This window comes from Bombyx mandarina, chromosome 05 (assembly GCF_030267445.1).
Source record: "Bombyx mandarina strain Sakado chromosome 05, ASM3026744v2".
NCBI classification, from domain to species: Eukaryota; Metazoa; Arthropoda; class Insecta; order Lepidoptera; family Bombycidae; genus Bombyx; species Bombyx mandarina.
In genome coordinates this window covers 10,069,865-10,094,725 of record NC_143212.1, presented here as the reverse complement: position 1 = coordinate 10,094,725, position 24,861 = coordinate 10,069,865, and the positions used below count along the sequence as shown (strand labels likewise).

The 24,861-nt window shown below is 36.3% G+C and overlaps 2 protein-coding genes across 3 annotated transcripts in view; one reads left to right on the top strand and one right to left on the bottom strand.

Annotated features, from left to right (window-relative positions):
- Positions 1-13,588, bottom strand: part of LOC114252606 (agrin) — a 189,990-nt gene extending 176,402 nt beyond the window's left edge. The window contains exon 1 of one of the 2 annotated variants that reach the window (XM_089727695.1): positions 12,686-13,588. In XM_089727695.1, coding sequence (XP_089583821.1) covers positions 12,686-13,253 — 568 coding nt within the window. In that variant the 5' untranslated portion in view covers positions 13,254-13,588. Of the gene's footprint in view, positions 1-8,148; positions 8,898-12,685 lie in introns of those variants that run through there. The other variant, XM_089727696.1, reaches the window with a different exon arrangement.
- LOC114252626 (luciferin 4-monooxygenase) lies at positions 695-6,916 on the top strand. Its single transcript, XM_028187185.2, has 10 exons — positions 695-1,404; positions 1,478-1,685; positions 1,751-1,963; positions 2,291-2,396; positions 2,469-2,625; positions 2,780-2,925; positions 3,040-3,169; positions 3,264-3,485; positions 4,140-4,310; positions 6,334-6,916. Exons 1-10 carry the CDS (start codon positions 1,279-1,281, stop codon positions 6,460-6,462), a joined length of 1,608 nt encoding a protein of 535 aa, XP_028042986.2. The 5' UTR covers positions 695-1,278; the 3' UTR covers positions 6,463-6,916.
- Positions 13,589-24,861: the final 11,273 nt, after the last annotated feature.

Below are 24,861 nucleotides of genomic sequence, written 5' to 3'. Positions count from 1 at the left end.
AATCATGGTGCTATGAGTCATGTTTGTGAGAAGATCTCCGGTTTGAACGTGGGCGAGCCGGTCCTGCACGAAGGCGAACTAACAAATCATGTTTACCAACTTATGGCTTTTAAGGTGTACGTATATTCTAGATTCATCCGTGATATACCTAACGACGGATCAATTTGCATCCAGCGTGGCAGAGTTAATTTATAAATTTACGTAATTAGTGGTCGTACATCGTATTGTAAAACTTCACACGTAAGTGCCACTATCAATCAATATATAAAATGAGACTTCGACTTAATTTCTCATGATGGTTTGCGGAATTTACGTGGCAATATATAAGGGCTCCGATAGTCATTTAACTCCAACTTATAATCCGTGAAACGATATTACTCGAACGGAGATAGGTTACGTACAGATATTTACAACCGTTTTTTACTATTTCTCCTGAAAAACAATTATAGGTTGTAGAGCGAACACAGGTATGCTCTCAGTCCAAATTGACAAAATCTCCACAACGCAAATATGTAAAATGTATTTGTTTTATACGCCCGTTAAATCTGGATCAGCTAAACTGCTTCTAACTTACTGAAGCACACGCACGATAATTTTAAAGTCATATTGATCTAAAATTCATCTAATTAGACATTTAACTCATAATCTTTCATATCAACAATTAAAATAGCTAATACGAAGAATTGATTTATCTAAATTCAATTGATAGGATACTGTACTAAATCGATTACTACATTCTGCTATTCTGTAAATAAACTTTTTAAGGAAATAGGAGATCGAAATATATTCAACAATCTCAGCTTACAGGAAACATCTCGAGTTTCCTGAAATGATTAAAGAACATTTTATAAACAACAGCACAAAGTAACAAGAAAGTGCTCAATAATTTTTTTAAGAGCCTTTCAATATCAATATATTTTAACTTCAACATTGTTTACTTTGAGCATTCATATGTATATTGAGAACGAGTATGGTAGCTTAGTAGAAAAATCATTCAGTTATTCTCAGTGGGTTTTTTGGTACATTACTTTAACACAAATTCATTCAAAATTGACAAGAAGTGACAGGACAATTTTCTCAACATAATATTACGTTAGTTAATATTACTCTAATTTATTTGATAATAACTACAAAAAAACATGAATCTAATTCATATCTTATGACATAACCTGTTATCAGGTCTTGCAACCTTGAATTCGGTAATCTTATATTATACGATGTCACAACGATACAAGCTCAGTATTCTCGTGTTAGTGATTACAAAACAACTTGTGCAGAATGGAAAAAGAAAAGCAAAATGCGGGTATAATTTATGGAGAGCAAAATTTTTCGTTTCCGAATCACATGAATTATGGAAAATTTTTATTGGAGAGACTTTCGAAAGAAAAAGCAAAAGTGGCTTTGGTAAGCATTTGGTCATAAGTTATGAAAGATCGTCGAATTGCAAATCAAATAATGACTAATTCATGTTCTCAAGATCAATGGAGCTAGCGGAGAGAAATTGACATTTGGCGAAATGACACAGCAAATTGTAAATATAGCTTCTGCTATTAAACAACTTGGCATTGGGAAAGGCGATGTAGTAGCTATTTGCAGTGAAAACAGGACAGAGTATCTGACTACAACTATAGCTGTGCTTTGTACAGGAGCTACGGTTACTTTCATAAACAGTGCATATAGCAAAAGTACGTATTAAATAAAGTAAAATAATCATGAAGTTTTAATTAATAAATTAAAGTATAATTTTCAGGTGAATTCATACATACAACTAAAATATCGAAACCGAATTACATATTCCTGTCTCCAAGTGCTTACAAGGAGTTTTATGTAACTTTGAAGGAATTAAATATTGTGCAGAAATTCTTTCTATTTGGAATATCTGACGACAAAGACGTCACTAGTTTTAAAGATCTTGTCACAAAATATACTCATTTCAATGACTTTCAATCGAAGGATTTCAATGGTGAGTTTAATTTTGGTTACATTAAATATTTTCTTTTTAATACTGTTTGCGGATTTCTCTATTGGATTGCAATTCCAAAACACAGACGGCAAAGAGAAAGATTTCATTGCTATCAATACTGAGCAAAAGCTTATGTTCAGTAACTATTATAACTGAGTATAAGCCTTTGCTTGAATAGGTTTTGCTAAAAGCCTCAAGACCTCGCTCAATTTTCGTCACGGCTCTCCATCGGGTGTCTGCAAAGCCCACATTAGGTGAGCCTACATGACGCCTTACGGTGGAGATATCAAGATACCTTACATCATTCAACTTGAATATTGTTTTCAGGAACCGATAGTACGTCAATAATTCTTTACTCTTCGGGAACAACTGGACTACCTAAAGGAGTGAAATTAACGCATCGCAACTTACTAGTTACTGGCTTTCAAAAATCGTACGCATTTTTTTTTCTTTTGCCTCATTTATTTGAAATTTTGCTTCTCACTAATTTTACAATTTTTTGTAGATTTTGTCAAAAAGACTTGGTTGTTTTAACTTTAGCACCATGGTGTAATACAGTGGGAATAATCTTAACCTTATTAAATATAAGCAAGAACAGAACTGTTTTATACCTAAACAAATTTCAAGAAGACGTGTATCTACAGTGTATTGAGAAATACAAGGTAAGTTCCGAGAACTTTTTTTTTTAATTTAATAAACACGAATGACTGTCCTGTATTTTCTCCAAAGCTGTAAATATATTTGAAGAATCAGAATAAAATAATAAAGGGAGCTTAAACTCTAAAAATAGGTTTGATTAATCTCGTATATTTTCAGGCTGGAATTCTACTAATGGTACCTCCTCTACTTGTTATTTTAACTAAATCCAAATTAATCGACAAATATGACGTGAGCTCTGTACAAATTATGTACTGTGGAGGAGCTCCTTTGGATTCATCAGTCATGACCAGCATAAAGAAAAGGTATTTTACAATAACCACTTTAATATCTTCTAATTCTTAGTGAGTTTTGTTTACTTGGTAATTAATTCCGCTAAAGTAGACCTCACCATAACTAAAATTCAATTCATTTACCAGATTCACCGGCTTAAAACATGTTCTTCAAGGGTATGGTATGACAGAAACCACAGGAGCATTAACTGAAGAAAGAGAGGACAATAACAAACTTGGCAGTGTAGGAAAAGTTGTGGAAGGAAATATAGTAAAGGTAAAAACCTTAATATTTACATTAAGCCTATTATCTAATAACCTGATCTTTTTTTCGTGGCTTTATACTACAGACTTAATATTATAATTTTCAGGTTGTTGATGTGGAAACACGAAAAACCTTAGGTCCTAACCAAAATGGTGAAATATGCGTCAAAGGTCCTGTATTGTTTGAAGATTACATTGGAAAAGATATAAATGAAGATTTAGATGAAGAAGGATTTTATAAAACAGGAGATATTGCGTATTATGACAATGAAGGATACTTTTATATCGTTGATAGAATTAAAGAGCTGATCAAATACAAGGCTGGACAGGTAAATCAAATACTAGGCAATCCAACAGTAACTTGTATTCAAACACGATCATACCAGATCAAAATACAGGATTTAATTTTAAGGAACCGTTACAAGTTTGAAAAAATATCTTGACAATATCGTTCTTTAATAAGTAAATTTCTCCCCAGTAAAATTAATGAAAACGATCCGCCTTTGGGTTAGATTACATTCAAAATCACAAGATGCTTCATATATTTAGTTTTTAACTGATGATACTCTAGATACTTTGTTTAAAGTCCTGAAAGTCTTGAAATATCTTAATGGATTTATTCCTTTCTTTTCTTTTTCTTCTCTTTTGATTGTTTATCTTCGCTCAACATAAGGAAAAAGCAGTATCGATAATTAAATTGAGAGAGTACAAAGGATAAATATTTTTTTTCTTTTTTTTAAGTCTTAGCAACGTATGTGTCGTATTCTCTAAAAAAAATCTGTTTAGTTGAATATTATATCTCATGAGCTCCTTTAACGTCTACAAAACAAAAACAAAACCGCTAATTCTGAAAAACTATCAACTCTACACAATTATCGTAATATCGTCATGAAATCATTCGTCAAGTTGACACTTGACAATTTTCAAATTCAAAATTTAATTTTATTGGATATACACTACAGTGAAAGTTGTAAAACTTGCAGGTTGCACCATCAGAGCTTGAAGCAATATTATTGCAGCATGACGCTGTTCAAGATGTTGGAGTCGCAGGGGCACCAGACCCTCTTGTTGGAGAATTGCCTACAGCATTTGTAGTCAAAAAACCAAATTCTAAAGTTACTGAAAAAGAATTGATTGATTTCGTGGCTGCGAGGGTAAATGAATTTTACTTTCATGGCTATATAATTGTTATAAATGTCCTAAAATGTTATTGTGAATAGCTTGGTTGGTATCACTTTGTGTAACGTACTCCGCAATCATATAGCACAAGATTGCCCATAAGCTTGCTTACCCCATCGATAGTTATCCGTATGCCATAATAACTATTCGTAAGTGACAAACATTGAGAATTTCGCGATAATAACTAGTCAGGTCATAAGTATTGTACAGTAAAAACTTTTCTTTTAGAATGCTGGCCACAAAAAAGTTTATTGAATTCGAATTTCGAATTGTTTATGAAAATAAAAATGTATACTTTTAGAATTTTACTCATTTTTAAATATGGAGTGGACGCTTAAAGAAGACCGTGTTGCAGTTATTGCGTTGCATCGTTGCGGTTACGCGCCAATTTTTTTAACATACTGAAAAATTTTAATATAACTAAAAGATTCGTTTATCGAACCATTAAACGATACAATGAAGACTCTAGTGTAGATGACAGGTCAAGAAGTGGTCGCCCTCGGTCTGTTAGGACTCCAGCAGTGATAAAAGCTGTGAAGGCGCGAATTCAAAGAAATCCCAAACGTAAGCAGAAACTGTTGGCCCTTCAGATGGGGTTATGCAGAACCACGGTCAAAAGGGTGTTAAATGAAGATTTAGGGCTTCGGGCATATCGAAGAAAAACAGGACATCGTTTGAATGCTCGTCTAATGGACCTGAGGCTGAAGAGATGCCGCGCTTTCTTGAAGCGGTACGCGGGAAAAAAATATCGGGAAATTCTTTTTTCGGATGAAAAAATTTTTACAGTAGAAGAGAGCTACAACAAACAAAATGATAAGGTGTACGCACACAATAGTGAAGAAGCGAGCAACCGTATTCCGCGTGTCCAACGAGGTCATTTTCCATCCTCGCTCATGGTATGGTTGGGAGTTTCTTATTGGGGCTTAACAGAGGTACATTTTTGTGAGAAAGGTGTAAAAACGAATGCAGTTGTGTATCAAAATACAGTCCTGACGAACCTTGTGGAACCTGTTTCTCATACCATGTTCAATAACAGGCACTGGGTATTCCAACAAGATTCGGCGCCAGCTCATAGAGCGAAGAGCACACAATGGCGGCGCGTGAAATCGACTTCATCCGGCACGAAGACTGGCCCTCCTCCAGTCCAGATTTGAATCCGTTAGATTCCAAGATATGGCAACACTTGGAGGAAAAGGCGTGCTCAAAGCCTTATCCCAATTTGGAGTCACTCAATACATCCTTGATTAAGGCAGCCGCTGATATTGACATGGACCTCGTTCGTGCTGCGATAGACGACTAGCCGCGCAGATTGAAGGTCTGTATTCAAAATCACGGAGGTCATTTTGAATAAACTTTAGTGTCATAAGAATCTATGTTTTGTTAAGTTCATTTTGGTATATGAATGGTTACATAATGAATAAACTTGTTTGAATTATTTTACATTAAACATGTGACAGAATTTATGACCTGACTAGGTATGTTATTGTACCTAAATATTATTATCAATTTGGCAGTAAATTAGATTAGATTTATCAACGATTGAATCCTGCGAATGGTCAAAAGATATGTCATATCTTAAATAGATACTTTACACAATCTATTCAATTTTATTATCGCCACCCGCGTACTTCATACATAACAAGCGAAAATTAAAGTAACTTTAATAATAATAATAATAATAATATATTATATATGCAAACTATTTAATTTTAAACTTCTTTCATATTCGACTAATTGTCTTTCATGAAGGTAATATTTACTCGTAATTTATGTACAGATTTCTTGAAATGTTTTGGTTCTTAAAATGAATATTATAAACATAAAAATGACTTCACGAGTTTATTATAGTTCACGTTCAGAAATAGAACTATCTATCTGAACAAAACTAGATAGATAGATTGATAGAAACGGCCATCTTACCAGAATGATGGAGATTTGTTTCAATGTTTTCAATCACATTTACTGCAAAATTTAATTTAAAAAACCATTTTTTTTTAGGTTTCCTCATGGAAACAATTGCGTGGTGGAGTCAGATTCGTAAACGAGATACCAAAGACCGGCAGCGGAAAAATATTGCGACGCATACTGCGCGATTCATTAACCAAACCTCCAGCAAGCAAACTTTGATCTTTTGAACTATTTGCCCAAAATTTGAGTAAATTTTATATAATTTAATAATCCAAATCAAATTCAATGGATAGGTATTAGAATTTATGTTTATTTCATACCTACGAGGAACAATTTCAAACAGTATTACTGTACTTTAGATTTGATTGGTGGAAAGTTTATCAAGTTCTATTAGATATTAGGTAACAGAATTTTATAGCACACGAGTAAAATTAATGCCATATAATTTGATTAAACATAACCTTAAATTACCAGGGAATCAAATACACGTGTGCATTTAGTATCTATCATAGAAAGTAACTAATGAAGAAGCACGCGCAATAGAAGTTGCGTGTATGGAACAATGCCAATCAATCCCCTCGCGTATACCTGTATTTTTTACTTAGCCGTTAATTTCAAATTGTTTTTATTGCTTATTTATTTTTGTTGACAGTAAATACTCTTTACATATCAATTGGATTTTCAATTATAATTTTACGTATCTTTTTTATTACCAATCATCAAACTTTGAAGTATCTGTAACGAGTATGAGTTCATTAAACAAGAACCTTAAGTCGAAGCGGACTTGAGGTATTGTTATCAATACCACCTTATTTGGATTTTATTTGCCAAGAGCTCAGTTAAGCAACATTCGAACGTAGGAAGGCAAGTCATAATGTAAAGGCAATGGTGCATAAGACATTATAGTTTAACGTGAAGTAAATTGCATGGCGTACGACGTCTGTGACCTCCGCCCACGGATGCCTTTCTGGTATAGGGCAGTAATGATTCTGTAAATGGTCTATTTAAAAGTTTCATAAATGAAAGATTTGATTGCAAACAAAAAACGTATTTTTTTTGTAACAAATAGCAAACTTTTTCACCCGTTTATATGATAAAGTTTCCATTCTCTTCAATAATTAGACTGTCATCAGCACCACCAAAATATTGTAAAATTATAATTTCAGAGTATGCATATACTAGTAAATAATACATGAACACGCCGCGCTGGCGTAGCAATTATCTCGAAATTATGGCTTTAAATCTGATTTAATTTTGATGTTATAGCATATTCATCAACTGCTGAATCCAATATTATAGAGCTCCCGTCTATTATCTGTAACTATGGCAAGCATCTACCTCACAAAACTTTGGCATCACGTATCAAAAAATAGCATCACTATCGTTCATAAATACTTGTCAATAACCACTGGTTTTTGACAAACAAACTAGAAATGTGTAAAATAATTATTGAGACGATATTCACTGACGATTACTGTCAACAATCACTGGACCAATGTAAATCAGCCAAGTAAACAAGCACGCTTATATCAATATCGTTTACTTAAATTAGCTGTACCTTGTATTGTAGCATTGAAATTTGTTTAAAGCTAGCTTTATTTTTGATTTCTGCCATCGGTCAAAAGCAAAGAATAGCACTACAAATTTGTGAAGTAGCTTTCTTAAAATATTTCCGTCCAGGACTACTTTATGAACAATCATAAATGCTAATGATTCACGCTTTTGTCTTACAATTAGACAGCTGCAGCTAAAATGCTTTTTTTTCCCTAATCCTTAGATGTAAACAGCAATATAGCGCTGTTTACAATAAAAATTGTCAAGTACCTAAAAATGACACAGCAGTAAAATTAAGATGGGACGTCCAACTAACACCAAAAGCCAACATATATGGCAGTAAACATTTACCTTTCAATGCGGCATTCACTCTATCCAAATCGTAAAGCGACAATGGTAGAGGCTCGTTCAAAAGTCGTAGGCTCGGCTTTCTGCCGACGCTCGAGTCTTCGTCAAAACCATCACTCAAAAATATACCCGAAGAATGCCTATACAGTTTGTAAGCGCACTTATTCGTCCGAAGCCAGTCGACAAACACAATCGCTCCATTCAACGTGTGCTCGTCTCCTGAAAATACGTGACTTCTTAACTCCTCAACATCGCCTTTCATAACGAGCCGTACGTACAGTTTGTAGAACATAAACACTTTAACGTTAGGCTTCTTGCCACGTTTTATCTTTTTCACGCTCAAGACCCTGGCTGCGAAAATATATTTAGATTCAGAGACGGCTGACGACAGAATCTCGTAGTCATTAGTTATCGTCTCGTTTAAAACACATTTAGGACTTTTTGTATCTTTCATGCGGTGGTAAACTGTATCCCGTTTTCTCGTAACACCCCTAATACGAAGCTGTGCATGAATTGTCGTGAAGCAATAAAGCGTTAAAACCAAAATTTGAACCTTCATTTTTTTTTCTGTTTTTTTACGTCACATGCAAGTGGGTATGTATAGTGGCCATTTCAGTCGGCATGTAGAAACTTTTTGATCGGGACTGTTCGGGACGTATCGTAAACACGCGACGGTCACAATGTTGCGCAAGTGGCAGCTTTGGCGCCATCGAGACGCGTGCGCCTGCGCAGCCTCGCGACTAGACTGGTAGACCTCGCAATTTGATGCAACCTTCATCAGCGTACCAACTCACGTACTTACGTTTTATCTTTCTCCACCTCCTGAGATAACCTAGCTAATTAGCGTAGTGCTAATTGGTATTGTACTTGATTTAGTAGTCAAAAGTTGCGCTGTTTCCGCAATTCATATAAAGTGACTATACTTAATAACTTTCCTTTAACATATCATACTGTTTAACAATTGAGTTTGGTTCCGTAATGGAATGTATTTCATAAACTAGATAATAATTAGTAGACAAGCTCTCAACACGGTGCAACTTAACAGCCACTGCGATACGTCCCGTTAGTGTAAGCTCTTGAATATTCATGGAACTATCGCCAACAAATGCTCTACACAAACTAAATATAAAACTTTCTCACTAATTGTGTTTCTCAACATTCCTGCGTTTTACAGCAGTTATTGTTTCAGCCACGATCGTATTAGTAATTAGTAAATTGTAGGAGTAATTTAGCGGACATGTTACCGGCGTAAACTTCGATAATAGAATACGCACCTCAGAATAATAATCGAGCCTCGAACAGATTAGACAACTTGAAACAACCTTCGATAACGCCTCCGCCATTTTATTTTCGGAATTTACGCAATAATGTCTAAGATTGGTAACTATTGCTTAATAAAAAAAAGGTGGATTCTATGTACTAGTGTATATGGTATATTGGACTGCTAACTCATTTTCAATTATTATAGATATAGGTAACAAGCTGAAAATTTTTAAAAATCCTACATAGCCTGGGTAAGGCATCCGATGTAGAAATTTCTAGTAATAGGACTTTTTTTTATTAACTTTTTATTATCTTTGTAGGCAGACGAGCATACGGCCCACCTGATGGTAAGTGGTCACGTTCATGGACGTGAGCAACGCCAGGGGCAAAGCCAAGCCGCTGCTTACCATTAAATACTCTCCGCAAGCCTCGTTCGAACAAAGACATGTCATGACGTGTAACTAATCCTAAAGCAGGAAATAATTTTTCAAAGAACATTTATCAAATACGTGTTCACGAACAACTTCACGACACGTCTTGTTATATAATCAAATTACCATCCTGCCTATTTCTACCGCGAAGTATTAATGGGCTCCAGTTTTAAGGATAGGGCAGCTATCGTTACAATACAGTTCCACATTCTTACTGACGTTTCAAGATTTTCTGCGGCATTCATACTGTCATTACATACTATGGTTTATTTTTATTTATTGCTTAGATGGGTAGACGAGCTCACAGCCCACCTGGTATTAAGTGGTTACTGGAGCCCATAGACATCTACAACGTAAATGCACCTGTAAATAAGTTCTAGGGTCTCACTATAGTTACAACGGCTACCCCCCCTTCAAACCGAAACGCATTACTGCTTCACGGCAGAAATAGGCAGGGTGGTGGTACCTACCCGCGCGGACTCACAAGAGTAATTACACAAATTATAATTTTACGGGTTTGATTTTTATTACACGATGTTATTCCTTCGCCGTGGACGTCAATCGTGAACATTTGGGCTTTTTGAGTCGTCTACCTATCAACATTATTTCACAATTAACACGAACCTAACGTTCCCTCAAAATTTGAAATCTCATAGTGTACTGTGCCAAAACCTAGACGTGTTTACGTGCATTGAAACGCTCGACATCACCCTCCTTCTGTGACAGTTGGGTAGAAACAAGACTTGAAAACGTTGTTAGGTATCGTCGCACGTACATAGACGATTGCAAGCGCTTACTAGAGGAATTTGGAAAGTGGTACAAGCGTGGGCGGGCGAGTTCCCTCGCTTGCTTTCTTGACGAATCTTCAACGTCGTACTTTACATCGTTATTTTGTCAAATGCTCCACAATTTTAATAAACATATTGATTGACAACAACTTTACCCGAATTGAAAAACTGAAAATGGTATTTAAAAAATTTAGAACAATAACTCCAGCAACAACTGATAACGCTATTAATAAATTTTGTTCATAATTTTTCTATTGAATTCAATTGTACGTAATCTTTCAAATAATTTAATTATAGTTTGCGTAATTACTGGTGGTAGGACCTCTTGTGAGTTCGCACGAGTAGGTACTACCACCCTGCATATTTCTGACGTGAAGCAGTAATGCGTTTCGGTTTGAGGGGTGGGGCAGCCGTTTTAACTATACTGAGACCTCATATCTCACTATAACTCATATCTCAAGGTGGGTGGCAGCACTTACGTTGTAGATGTCTATGGTCTCCAGTAACCACTTAACACCAGGTAGGCTGTGAGCTCCACCAATCTACGCAATTAAAAAAATATATTTAAAAGCTTTTGTTGCATTGAACTAACTTTATTCATTTAGTGATTAAAAATTACAGAAAAATAAATAGTCCCTACATTCTGAAATGTTTGTCAACTCCCACCGAGCAACAGGTAGCAAGGTCATTCGGAGCCGGTTATTGACAGAATCTGTTTTAATTACCCACTGATTCAATAACAATTATTAAATATACGATACGATCGTTAATATCAAAGGTATGCCACCATACATGATCTTCGTGTGTGGTAGGTACAAAGATAATAATATCGTGATCAATAAATATACGTTATATTCAAAACTTTCCCCGCAATCTATTAGTATACACCCTCTTTCGATGATTTTAAGATACGAAGTAGAGTATCATTTATTTCAACACTCCCGTCCTTAAGAAACTCCCAGGTTTTTTTTATTTCCCTGCTTTGTCTCACGCGATCTTCAATATTTGCCCATTAATGTGTAATGAAGGAATAAAGCTCATACGTATACAACGAGTTTTCGTGATTATCTGAATGGTTTCTCACGGATCGTGCAGTCTTTGTACTGATATGATCGCTTCGTCGTGTAAAACGACACGTGGACTGCATAGGGTCTGTATACGTTACGAAGCTACGTACTATGATCTGGAAATGCACGATGGGTGAGATAAAGGACATGCAATACATTCGAAGTTTGTATGTGTGTATGCGCCCGACGGTTGGAGTCTGGAGACGAGCTGGCTCGATACTTATCTCGTCCCCGGATTATGCGAGGTTTAAATTGGATCTTCTTGGAATTTTGAGGTTAAAATGGCTTTCGCAATAAAATTTATCGCCGAGTATTTGACTCGAAGTAAAGTCTATTCGTGACCCACTGCGAATTCAATTAAAGACCATCTCGGCGTTATATTATTTATATTCCTTCACTTTGCGCAATCCTCTTTTACAAATGGTCCCGAAGATATTGAAATAATTTTAGCCTTAAAAATGTGGTATCAGAAATATTTATTTCGTGAATGATAGCATTTAAAAGATTATGAATAAGACTGTAACAGATGTTACCAAAACAACTTTTTTTTAAATCATTTGTTAAACATTTTGGGAAATGTTTATTTAACTAATTAGTACGTATTTGCTTTACCGATAATCTCGTACCGTGATATTGATTGATCCTTGTGTGGTTAACTAGAGCTATGTTTGTTATGCATCATCGGACCGAGCACAAACGTACCGAAGGCATTCACTCCATTAAGTTAACGAACAGATGTCAAGATGTCGATCAGGCTCACTTCTTAATGCCATAGTGCGGTAACGTGCATTATGGATACAAACACCTACGCATTATCGTAGATGGTAAAGATAAATCGGTTTCGACTCATCGAGTTCAATCCTATTAACCTTCTGCTTGAACGTTCTTAATATTACAACTCTTAAAAATCGATATGAATAAATCTGATATCGCAAACCGATATCGATTTTGACAAGGAAACGTTTTAAATTATCATTATTTTTGGACTTACCTTTAACGGCAGCATTGATTCGATCCAAGTGGTACAAAGTCAACGGCACCGGATCAGTTACGATACGCAGCCTTGGAATAGGTCCTCTACCAACATCGACGAGCAAGCCTTCGTTGCTAAGGAATATTGCAGAGAGACGCGGCCGAGGCGACGGCGCACATAGCTCCTGGGCTCTAGGTCTTTCAGCTATAAGTATTGAGCCACTCAACGAATCATCCAAAGATCCTTCCACTTTTAGAAACATTTTCAAGTCGTTAACATCCCCCTTCAAAATTCGACGCAAGTGAACACGATACAAATTTGATCTTTTACCTTTATTTTCATCGACCGATTTCATTTTTCTCACATTTAAAACTTTACCCGTAAATATGTATTTAGATTTTCCAATGGCTTCCATTAAGGACCACTCGTCGGCAATAATTGTTTCGTTGAAATTGCAAGGCGGCAATACAGCTCTATGTCTTCGGTGAACGGTGAATCTCTTCCTCACTTTACCTCGTATCTTTAATTCGCCTCCGACGAAAATCGTCAGAGCGATAACATAAACAATAAGCATCAAGAGCTTCATATCGCGAGATCTTGTTTGACACCACTAAGTGTGATCGCAACCAATGTTTCTGTCACATTATGCACATTGTTTATGTCCGCAGTAGCACATAAAGTGGCTGCGACGGCTTATTAAAGGATCGAGGCGTTGACATCTCACTTAAAGAAAATCATTTCGAATTAATTCTTATTCGATATTATCAGTGCGATTTACAAGCAATTATGCGTATTCAAGTAACATCATCCGAGCGTAGATGGAATTCTCACAATCGTACGTTACGGTAATGTTTGTAAACAAAACGATCGGTCCTCTGGGGGAACGTGTGTTGCGTCACACGCGTGCGTACGCGCTGCACTCCGCCGACTGACTGGACTGAAGGCTATCTGCGCAGGAGCCTCCCGGTGGAAAATAAGGGAGAGCTTTATTCAAATACAGCTAAAATCACGTTCATGATAAAATCAAATGCTCTGCGAGAATCAATTAAACGACTCAGTTAAAAGAATTCTGATTTGAAATTTCTCTCGTACGTTATCCAATATTAAATCATTCTTTTGCTGCAGCTACCTTTTAAGATACTTTTTTTTTACCAACAGCAATTTTACCAAAAGCAATACAGAAATTATATGAATGAATTATGATGAAATCTTATTATCTATCGTCTTCACGATTGTAATTACTGAACATCACGAAATTTTGAAAAAACTGAGGTTTCTTTCACCATAGATAAAGTACTATTAACGTAGAATTTAACTTTTTTTCCCCTACCTGTTTGCTGGCAGCCTAAGGGGTAACTCCAGCTACGTCTGGATGAGTAAGTGAGCTCACGGGCTCAACCTGAGAGAATTTGTTAATACTAGCCTAAGCAATAGCACTGCTTCGCAGAGTCTAACACCGAATCGGAATCGCGACCCACTGAAAAGATCCGGCGACATTTTTGTAATTTACGCGAGCGAAGCCGTTTTTAAACGTTTGTATCACATAAAATAATGTTCTTTAATAAAGTTAAATTAGTAGATTTCAACCAGAGCAAACCAAAAAGATAAGGTAAAACAATATGTCATATTCGTAATGATAAGCTATGCATATTATGTATTGAGTGGTGCCGTACTTAGTAAGTACTCCTGAATGCTGGACGAAAGATTCAAATATCTGGATCCGGAGTCCAAACAGACCATCAGAATTATGACTGTCCTGCCTTTTAAATCAAATCGAATCGCATGAATACTTCTCGGCAGAAATTCTCTAGTAGTTTTATTGGGTAATAATTTTAATGAAATTAAGTTAAAATTACTTTGTACATTAGTTCGAAGCGTATTGGGCCATAGTAGATGATATTCCCGCTGGTTGTGAAAGCTCGTGATCGCGATGCGTGCGACGCGTGGGCGGACGAGCCGTGGCGCCGCGCCGCGAACACACCGCGTTACTTAAACGGTACAAGCAATAAGATATACCGATTCAAATTATCGATTTTTATTTTTAAACATTTAAAAGTAAAATACTATTATACGTAAAATATATACTACCAGCTGACCCGGCAGACTTCGTAGTGCCTTAATCGATAAATAATAGACCTAAACTTTTGTATAAAATAAACTTAAAACAAACAAAAGGAATCCGTCCGACGAAGGACACATCAAAGGAAAAACAAAATTGTTACCATTGTTCATTTATCCACAAATAATTCATGACTAAAATTAGCCAAATCGGTCCAGCCGTTCTCGAGTTTTAGCGAGACTAACGAACAGCTATTCATTTTATACATTTGATAATAAGTATAAGCAAAATACTATAAATACTATAGTAAAATACTATAATAATAAAATAAAAGTAATGTACTTAAAACTTTAACAGTGGTTTAGTTTGACATATTTATCTAGCCAAATTAGTTTGATATACCGAATAATTTAATGACATACAATCGATATTTCTATTTATAATTTTATTCGTCTATATTTTAATGTTAATGATAAAAAAATATGTACAATTTACTTTGATCTATATTAATATTATAAAGAGGAAAGATTTGTTTGTTTGTTTGTTTCGAATAGGCTCCGAAACTACTGGACCGATTTGAAAAATTATTTTTCCATTAGAAGCCGACATTGTCCCTGATGAACATAGGCTACTTTTTTTTATTTTATTTTTTTGGTTTCATGTGTGTTTTAATGTTTCCGAAGCGAAGCGAGGGCGGGTCGCTAGTAATATAATAATATGACACCGTACTGACTTCTTGTTTTGTTTCTTTTGTTCTTTTTAAATAATGTTATGTCTTACCTTTTTCATTTATTAATGCTACCTATTTATCTTGGTAATTTGATTTTGTTAAGCTCTTATTTTCTCAGACTTACTTTCATAATTTTTGTATGATATTATGGCGATTTGGTTCTTTTTTCTTTCTCTAAGCCACAATAATTTAATATAAAAAGTAAATAAACTCACTGTACAGATAAAGCTGTAAAGTTAATGCCAATATATTTAGTTTTTTTTAATTAGTGTTTATTTATATAATCGTAAAGTATGTTTCACTTAACCACCTTATTGACTTGAAGTCTTATTAATAGTAATGTACATGTAACTGCTCTGCTATACTTCAACTTGGACGCAGAATTTATTCTCAGAGCAAATAAGCAAGAGAACCTACTGCACCCTCTCCTATTAGTAAAAATACCAGTTGGCGATCGTCGTGCGCTGGTAAAATACTCAAAGAATTCTGCTAGCCCATGCTCTGGTGAATCCTTAAGCCGCATTTTATGAAACACAGGAAGAGATGCTTACTGTTATTCTATTTACGGTAAGCAGCGGCTTGGCTCTGCCCCTGGCATTGCTGACGTCCATGAGCGACGGTGACCACTTACCGTCAGGTGGGCCGTATGCTCGTTTGCCTACAATGGCAATTAAAAAAAAACTATACAACTAAAAACGACAGTTGTCATCCAGCGCTTATTGATTGTCTCGTATTTGTGTTTCATACCAAAAGAGATAATTCTAGCATAGAGTAGTTGAATGCTGAATATTCTACTATCATTTAGTTCAAGAATGTGTATTGTGATAGTAAAAAATTTAGTATGAAACTATTATGCTAAATTAAATCGCCAATTACCCAACCACACTCATTTGTTTGTTACGCTGTAGAGCCTAACAATTCAGTGAAATAATGAAAATTATTTGTACGATTTAAACTCGCGATTTTATAGTCAGTACATTATTTCTGACTTTTTGATTACTTTACAGTTTTCGTGGTCACGGACGATTGTGAATTCAGTGACATTGAATTAAAAATCGTAATCGCTGCTACATTCACATTTGGATTTAGGTAGGATTTTTATTTTTTTATTACCCTTGTAGGCAGACGAGCATACGGCCCACCTAATGGTGAGTAGTTACCGTCGCCCATGGACTTCAGCAATGCCAGGGGCAGAGCCAAGCCGCTGCCTACGGTTCAAACTACGAGAAACTTTTTTACTATGCTGGATTTACCTTCAGGTAATTTCAAAAATAAAAATATGTATAATACTAGATTGTGTTTTAAGTGATTACACACAAAATATTAACTGTCTTTTTCAATCCAGCAATAAGACATTATATAGACAGATTAATCTTTATTCTTATGTTATCATTTGATCGCATTATCTCAAAAGTATATTTTACTTATTCCTCTTATGTTTGTAAGAAGTGAGTAGTTATTTTTAAGTGGGTTGGTGCTAACTTTGAGCACACTCATATGCAACTTCGTTCCGCTATAATCTACCATTGAGTCCATTGAGGCTGGAAATTCATATCTCACTCACATCATCTTCACATTCAAACCCCTTTATTTTGGACCACAACTGAAATGGTTGCTAACAAATCTTTGAGGTGTAATTGCAGTATACCTACGTCGATACAGAAATGCCGAGGCTCGAAACGGGAATATTATCTGCTCCGTTACAAACAACAACACTAATGGCGAAACGTTGTATCCAAACGAGCCGGATAATTTATGACAATATCTTATAGATAAAACAGCAATATAATATTCCTTTGTATATCCCGATGTAAATTACATCGTGTAATGCAAAAAGCATTGTAAGAGAGACGTCTTCGATAAATTATTAATTAAAATAAAATATTTGTTTAATTATAATGGAAGAGACCCGCGCGAGTGTATGATCGTGAAACTAAATAAAAAGGCTTTGTAAACACAATGCGTATCTTCCCACACACAGAGCTTTGTTTTGTGGCAATAAACGCATAAGTTTTATTTTTCGTGCCACAAAAAAAATATCACAGCATGCGCACTATTTCAAAGTATTTAGTTTTATAATTTTAATATGTTAATACAGCATGGGCCCGCGATTGCGCGAAAATACTCTGCTTACTGTGTTGTGAAGAAGGTGCCTCTACTTTTTACACTTGGGGTCTAAATAAAATGAAACTTTTCTGTAGTTAAATGATTATACAGAGATATACATTTAGCAGCTGTGACGGGGCACATCCTGTGTAAACAGTTTGATAACAAAGAGTTTTATCAGAATTCATCTATAATAGAATTTTATGCGTGATGCCTGGATGAATAATCAGACACTACTGTCCTCAATCCTTAAATAATCACCTTTAGCACTTTTATACTTACGCAAAGATAGTATATACCCTAGATATAGTTTACAACATACAGTACCCATTTTATAACAGTAATGGACATGACCGCGGTAGCGCTGGATATATCTCCTACAGTAGTTACAACACTCAAGTGTGTTCGTCGGATCGTCATTTTACATGTCAAAGGATCTACATATCTACAGATAGCACATGAACTAAACAAGCGGCTCTCTTTATACTGGGAAAATTCAAGGTGTTTCATTCATTGCCAAAAACAAATAGAAGGCAGGCAAAGTCACGGGACACACCGAGTGATTTTACAAAATATATTTATGATAATATATTATTAATTCTGAAGCTAATTTTATATTATTAAATTTAATAAACATAACGTATTTTAATTCAAATCTTAAAAAAAGTTGAAGAGAGCTATCCACGTTTTCTACATTTTTATAAATTTACTGAAAAAATTTATATATTTATTCAATTTAAAAGAAGGAATATACGATAATTTATTTAATATTTGAACAATTCCAATTATTCCAATGGTAAAACATAATACTAAGCCTTCTGCACTAATTATATTTACGCTGACATGCAACTCTTGTACGAGTTGTTGGCATGCTTTTGTTCCGTCCGTGCCATAACTTGTAATTGATGTGGTTATGGACCACTTATGATCAGTGGATGAAGTATATCAAAAGATGCGCCGATCTCTCGAAACCGTATACGGGTAGAATAAATTATATTTTTTTTACCGCCGTTAATCGGCTTGTTCGCAAGACGTAGGTAATAAGGAAATAATGTTCTTTAAGCTTTCACTAGTTTGCAATTCTTGATCACGTTCATCTTACATCATCGTTTCAAAGTATGATGTGCCTTTTTCGACCAAAATAATATTACACTGTAAAAAAAGGAACTGGAACAAGGTCAATAATACAAAAAATATTAGTTACTCATCCAAATTAATTTTATCACATTAGAGTATGCTTCTTCAGAAACGATACAGTTACGCCAACGATTAATCCAATCATCAAAACGTTTTTAATCGCGTTTTCCGGAATTCTGTTCAGTTCTCGCCACGTATTCTTCTTTATGTCTTGTACCGAATGCCAGTGCCAAGAAGTATTAATTTTAATTTAGGAAAAATAAAGAAGTCGACTGGAACCACATCTGATGAATTTAGTAATAGCTTGATGGTATTTGTTGACTTTGGTCAAAGATCCGTTCAGAACGATGGATTTGTGTGAAGGCACGTTATTGTAGTGTAAAATCCAGGAATTTTCTTTCCTCGAATCTAGCCTATTTCGGCGAATTTGCTCTCTTAAACGCCGCATAAGGCTCAAACAATATTTTTAAGCTATTGCATAGCTTTTATTGTGGGCTTTGAGCACGGCAACCGAATCAAGAAATTCCATAACGAAAATAAAACCTAACACCCCACTCCGCCTGCCATGTAGCTCGCGTTCAACTCATTCACACGTGGCGCTTGTGTAGTGTTTGTGAATAAGCGCGCGGCGTGACATCGCACTGCATGCGCATCATAAAAAGTCTGCCCATCTCTCTCTCGCGCGATATAGCGTGGTTTTATTTTATTATTGTTTTAATATTAAATTATTATTGTCTAATTATAATTGCATAAGTTCAGTTGGACGGCATCGTTGACGCTAGTTTGCATGCTGAATCTCTTCACCAGTAGGTAACAATACGTTAGCTCGGAATTGACTTTACCGAGAAGACCCGTCGCTCGAGCGTCTTAGGGGTGACGCCGCGAGTCTGGTTCTAGTGCTGACCGCGGGTAACCCCTCTATTCTGATCTGGTTCAGACCCCGTGTGGAGATCGGATGTCAGGTGTGAGAGTGCAAGTCGTTTAGTGCGGTAGGGCCCTAAAAATATCCTTAGGCCTGTGGTCTACTCTGCTTCGGGAGGTATCTGTTCAGAGTCTGCGGAAGGGAGCCACATCCGGGCTGCCACCAGTGCGGGCACCCGAACGATGACGCTCAGCACGCGCTAGAAGCGTGCCCACGGTGGGAGCACCCGCGGCGAAACCTCGTCGCGGTGTTGGGGCAGGACCTCTCTTTGCGGGCTGTCGTCGCCCGTATGGTAGAGGACCGGAGTTCGTGGGAGGCCATGGCTGGGTTCTGTGACTTGGTCATGGCGCTTCGTGAGGCTGAGGAGCGCGAAAGGGAATAGGATCCCACTTCAGCTCCTCAGCGCAGAAGGCGGGGTGGACGGCGCGTGCGAGAGGTCGCCGCTTAGCCCTCGTAGGGACTATCGAGTGCCGGGTGCGGGGGCGCCTGGCACTCGACTGTTGGTCCGGTGGTGAAGCGGTGCAAGGTGGCTCCTGTGCGCCGCTCACGGTGTGTCTCCCGAGACGAGGTTCTACGGGATTTTCCCGGGGATGAAATCCCGTCTTAACATTAGTACGGGTACCGCCTAAGGCGAGACTTTCGGCGCGCATCGCGGTACCGTAAGTTTCGTGTAGTCAGTGTGGTGGAGCTCGATGGGGTTTAGTCGGTAGTCGTTCTGCGGGGCAAGTTTTTCAAGGCGTAGTCTCCTGTGAGAAATTGGGGGAGGTTAAGGACCTCGGCCCTTCTCTTCTCCCCTTCTTCCTCTCAGGAGGCGACGGAGTCCGACATAACCCGGTCCGTTACCCCCCTCGACCGGGTATCCGTAAATGGACTCCCCAGCGTTAAAAAAAAAAAGGCCTGTGGTCTACTCCCAACATCTGCAGACCGTCAAGTCCCACATACCCCGCATTCCCACCTGGGCGCGGATACCTCGTAAGAGATTCGGCACCCTGACCAAAAAAAAACAGTTCGGCGTTGACTTGTCCAAGCATGTCTTATTCAATTCTTCTGCCCAAATGTCCACTTATCGTTCAAGAATTTCACGGACTCTTCATCGAAAATTCAAATCTTTTGGAACTAGCAAAGCGACAAGTTTTATACCCATATGATTATTTAAATAAATAGCACGGATCGATTCGTGAAACCCAGAAAGTTCGACAACTATCTCTCGCAAACTTGAATAACGATTTTCAGTCACTGGTTCCCTCACTTAGTTGTGTTGATCTTAACTTCAGTTACAGACTTTGATGGCTGGAAAAACATTAGATAAATATAAACTACAATTAACTAAATTTAGTCTTCAGCGTTGTCGAAAAGATCGAACAATTCAAATTTCAATTTCCAACATTTCAATAATGGAAATGACACATTACAAAAAAATGCTATATAGGTTGTTCGATTATTATTTTTTTATTATATTTTATTGCTTAGATGGATGGACGAGCTCACAGCCCACCTGGTGTTAAGTGGTTACTGGAGCCCATAGACATCTACAACGTAAATGCGCCACCCACCTCGAAATATAAGTTCTAAGGTCTCAGTATTTGCACGATATAAGCACTAGGAACTCTGCGGATAGGCTTACTTCGCCGACGTCCCGAATACATCAGCAACAATTCTAAGGGCTTTTGCGTGCCTCTTATATAAAAAGATCTCAGATAATATTCAATTAATGCCTATTCATAAGCTTAAGAAAACTAACAAAGGAAAATTAGTACGGTAAAGCATATTATAAAGTCAACGATTACCTAACAGACAGTACGAAGTGCGGAAGATTTATTGGTTGCGGACCATTTTATTTTATTTTTACACGTAATACACAAAGGACAAACCCGAAATCCATACAAACTTGGGCCTGGCGTTACAGTGCTAGAATTTGGGCATAAGTTACAATACCTAAGAAGGTTTCATGAGCCCAATTTTCAGGTCTCCCAGCAATGGCCAAATTGGTAAAATCAGACAATGTTTACATTTTAGGTTATGTTTATTGTTCGAGATATTTTAATAAAAACGATATTTTTGAGGCTATTTCCTACTAAAGATGAGTAATTTTTTACGAAACCTGTTGCAGCAACAGGTTGCTTTAAAATAAAAATGAAACCTGTTACGAGAAATCGCGCGTTAGGTTGTTTACGAAAACGAACGAAAGCCAAAAATTAAAAACAACGTAATGCGAAACGCGCTGCGCACGAAATGATTTTTTTAAGGGATTTTATGACCTGGTAACTAAGACTTTAGGTCAGTCTTATTTTAATTTTAATGAAAACTTTTTTATATGAAATACTATATTTATATGATAGCTTTTTTATATAAAATATAAATCATTACGTGCTCCCATATTATCTCATCACATTTCATTTCATTTTAGTTCTGATGTTAAGTGGTTACTGAAGCTCATAGACATCTACGACGTAAATGCGCCACCCACCTTGAGATATAAGTTCTAAGGTCTCAGTATAGTTACAACGGCTGCCCCGCCCTTCAAACTGAAACGAATTACTGCTTTACGGCAAAATCCAAAATATCTTCAGTTGGCAACATTAAAGATAACATAACACGATTTGATACATTTGTGTTTTTCTATGGCATAGTCACATTAATATAAAAATGCAAAACTACCCTTTCATGCTATATTTAATGTCGTCAGTTGTAGATATTTTGAATTGCCGCCATTGTAAGTAGTTGTGTCACGATTCGATGGCCATACTCTATTTACATTGATTAAAATACCTATAAAAACAGTCATTTATCCTAAAGCAAAAGAGTATTAATTATTTTTTACACTTGATTTCCACTAAATCGATCCTATTTTATGGATGTTCTAATTCTAATCCGCACGTTTGTGGAGCTAGTTACGTATATTGAAATAAGTGTTGCAGATGTTTACAAAGATTGTTTAAAACAAAAAATTGAATTCAACTTATTTTCTACACTTGGCCATTGTCAATGAAGCTAAGATTTTAATAGGTTAATCAAGCAAAATAGACGAATTTTTTGGTACATATCCCATTCGTGTAACGCTTAGGCCCAAAATGGGGTTTCTCCTTTAGCTACTTTTAAAACAAATGAACAAAAAAATAATTGTATTAGGCTTTTGCAGCTATTTACATTACGAACACAATTCCAAGCACTATTTTTAGTTATAATTGCTTTCCGATATTCTGGATAGATTCGTTTTATTCTAGTAGACCAGCAATCGACTCGTGATCGTAGCTTTTACTGCGGACGACTTCGCGTAACTTATTCTGGAACCGAATACATTGAGTAAAAAAACAGCTAGAATGAGAACAGGGCTTTGCGGAGAAACTATCAATTTTATTCGCTCGGTAATGGGATGATAGTGGAAGTGCGTCTAGTGCTAATTAAATTTAAGTATTTTAAATTCATTTAACACTTAATTATTAGAGAGCGTTATTTTAATTGAATTTACAATTTTACCTATATTTATTTTACTAACTGAAACTACTAATTTTATATAGGTACTGGTTTCTAAAAGAGTAGTAGCCGTAAAATGTATAAGATCAGTTCATGTTCCACATATAAAAGTCATCGGGGTCCATGAGTCATGTCCATATCGCTCTGTCGAATCACGACACGAGTCCTACATGAGGTACAACTGAATTGAAATAAAATGGATCTATTACGACTCTGTTTTCTAATCTTAAAACATGAATTTATTACAGTTTTCACAAATAAGCAGGATCATTATAACATATACCTAAAACTGTATCAGTATTTAATGAAACTTATCTTTAAACAATAAAATGTTCTATTAAAATATATATTTTGTAGGAAAACTTCACGTAACTTATTATGTACATATAAGTAAAAGCAAACGCGCGCCATATTCCACCGCAATAACTCACGCTTCGGTCTCACCCCGAACTAATCCCGATTTACTGAAACGATCACGCTGCGATATTAAATCACTCTGTCAAACTACAACAAGCTGCTCATTAAATCCGCCCCGGTTAGTAAACACCGACACGCTTCTAACAGATGAGTGCTTTGATCACTAGACCTAACGTGTGGAAAAAACATAGCGAACAAATTCGATGCACTGAACTGAAATTCTCATAAGCCAAATTCTTTCTGGCCCTGGCTTCTAGAATCCCCTTATTATTTATTTATTATTATTTTTTATTGCTTATATGGGTGGACGAGCTCACAGCCCACCTGGTGTTAAGTGGTTACTGGAGCCCATAGACATCTACAACGTAAATGCGCCACCCATCTTGAGATATAAGTTCTAAGATCTCAGTATAGTTACAACGGCTGTCCCACCCTTCAAACCGAAACGCATTACTGCTTCACGGCAGAAATAGGTAGGGTGGTGGTACCCACCCGCGCGGACTCACAAGAGGTCCTACCACCAGTAATTATGCAAATTATAATTTTGAAATTATAATTTTGAAGTTAGATGTATTATAATTCCACATGGTTGAATATTACCGTCTTGTTTTTTTCTGCCGCGCGTGTCCCATTTTGCAAGATAGGACAACAGTATTTCGACGCTATAGAAAGATAGATCTCGTTTCTGGGCTTCGACAAACTGTTAAAACCATGCCGATGCTTCGAAAAATATCTATTTTATGTCAAATAAAGCTAGGCGAATAAACACAACAGTAAAATATCAAATATAATGATATCTCAACAGATATTGGAGTGCAGTAATGATATTATTATTATTTCTTTTGTTTTAGTCCGAGATTGTAGTTATTATTGTTATTTAATTCTTGTATAAATGAAATATTAATGAGTGTAATATGGATACAAAATCTGAAGTAAATGAAATAAATAAATAAAATAATATACTTCTTTCATACGCTACAGTAATGGAGCTCACTCAATCAACTCTCTGAAAACGAGGCGAGTGTCATAAATCAGTTGAAACAATAATAAGTGTGCTATTGAAACGTTGATTAAAGAAAAATCATTCACCCTATTTTACATTCATAAAATTTCACTTTTTATTTTCCTACCTAATCGTTGATAGCCTAAAAGGCTATTCCAACTACTCACGGACCGGTAGGTGAGCTCACGGGCTAAGCTTGAAAGAATTTCTAACACTGACCTTAACAGTGCTTCGTAGAATTTACCACCGGATCGGAATCCAGACCCACTTAGACGGTCCGGCAAGAAACTCAATGGATTGTGTCTATGGGATAGTTTTCACGTCGAGCTATTTATTGTAATCGACG

Bases quoted from the DNA above. Each gene is read 5' to 3' on its own strand.
- LOC114252626 (XM_028187185.2), top strand. From the start codon at position 1,279: ATGGAAAAAGAAAAGCAAAATGCGGGTATAATTTATGGAGAGCAAAAT. The intron at 1,405-1,477 runs GTAAGCATTTGG...CATGTTCTCAAG, and splicing joins AAAAAGCAAAAGTGGCTTTG to ATCAATGGAGCTAGCGGAGA. The intron at 2,397-2,468 runs GTACGCATTTTT...AATTTTTTGTAG, and splicing joins GTTACTGGCTTTCAAAAATC to ATTTTGTCAAAAAGACTTGG.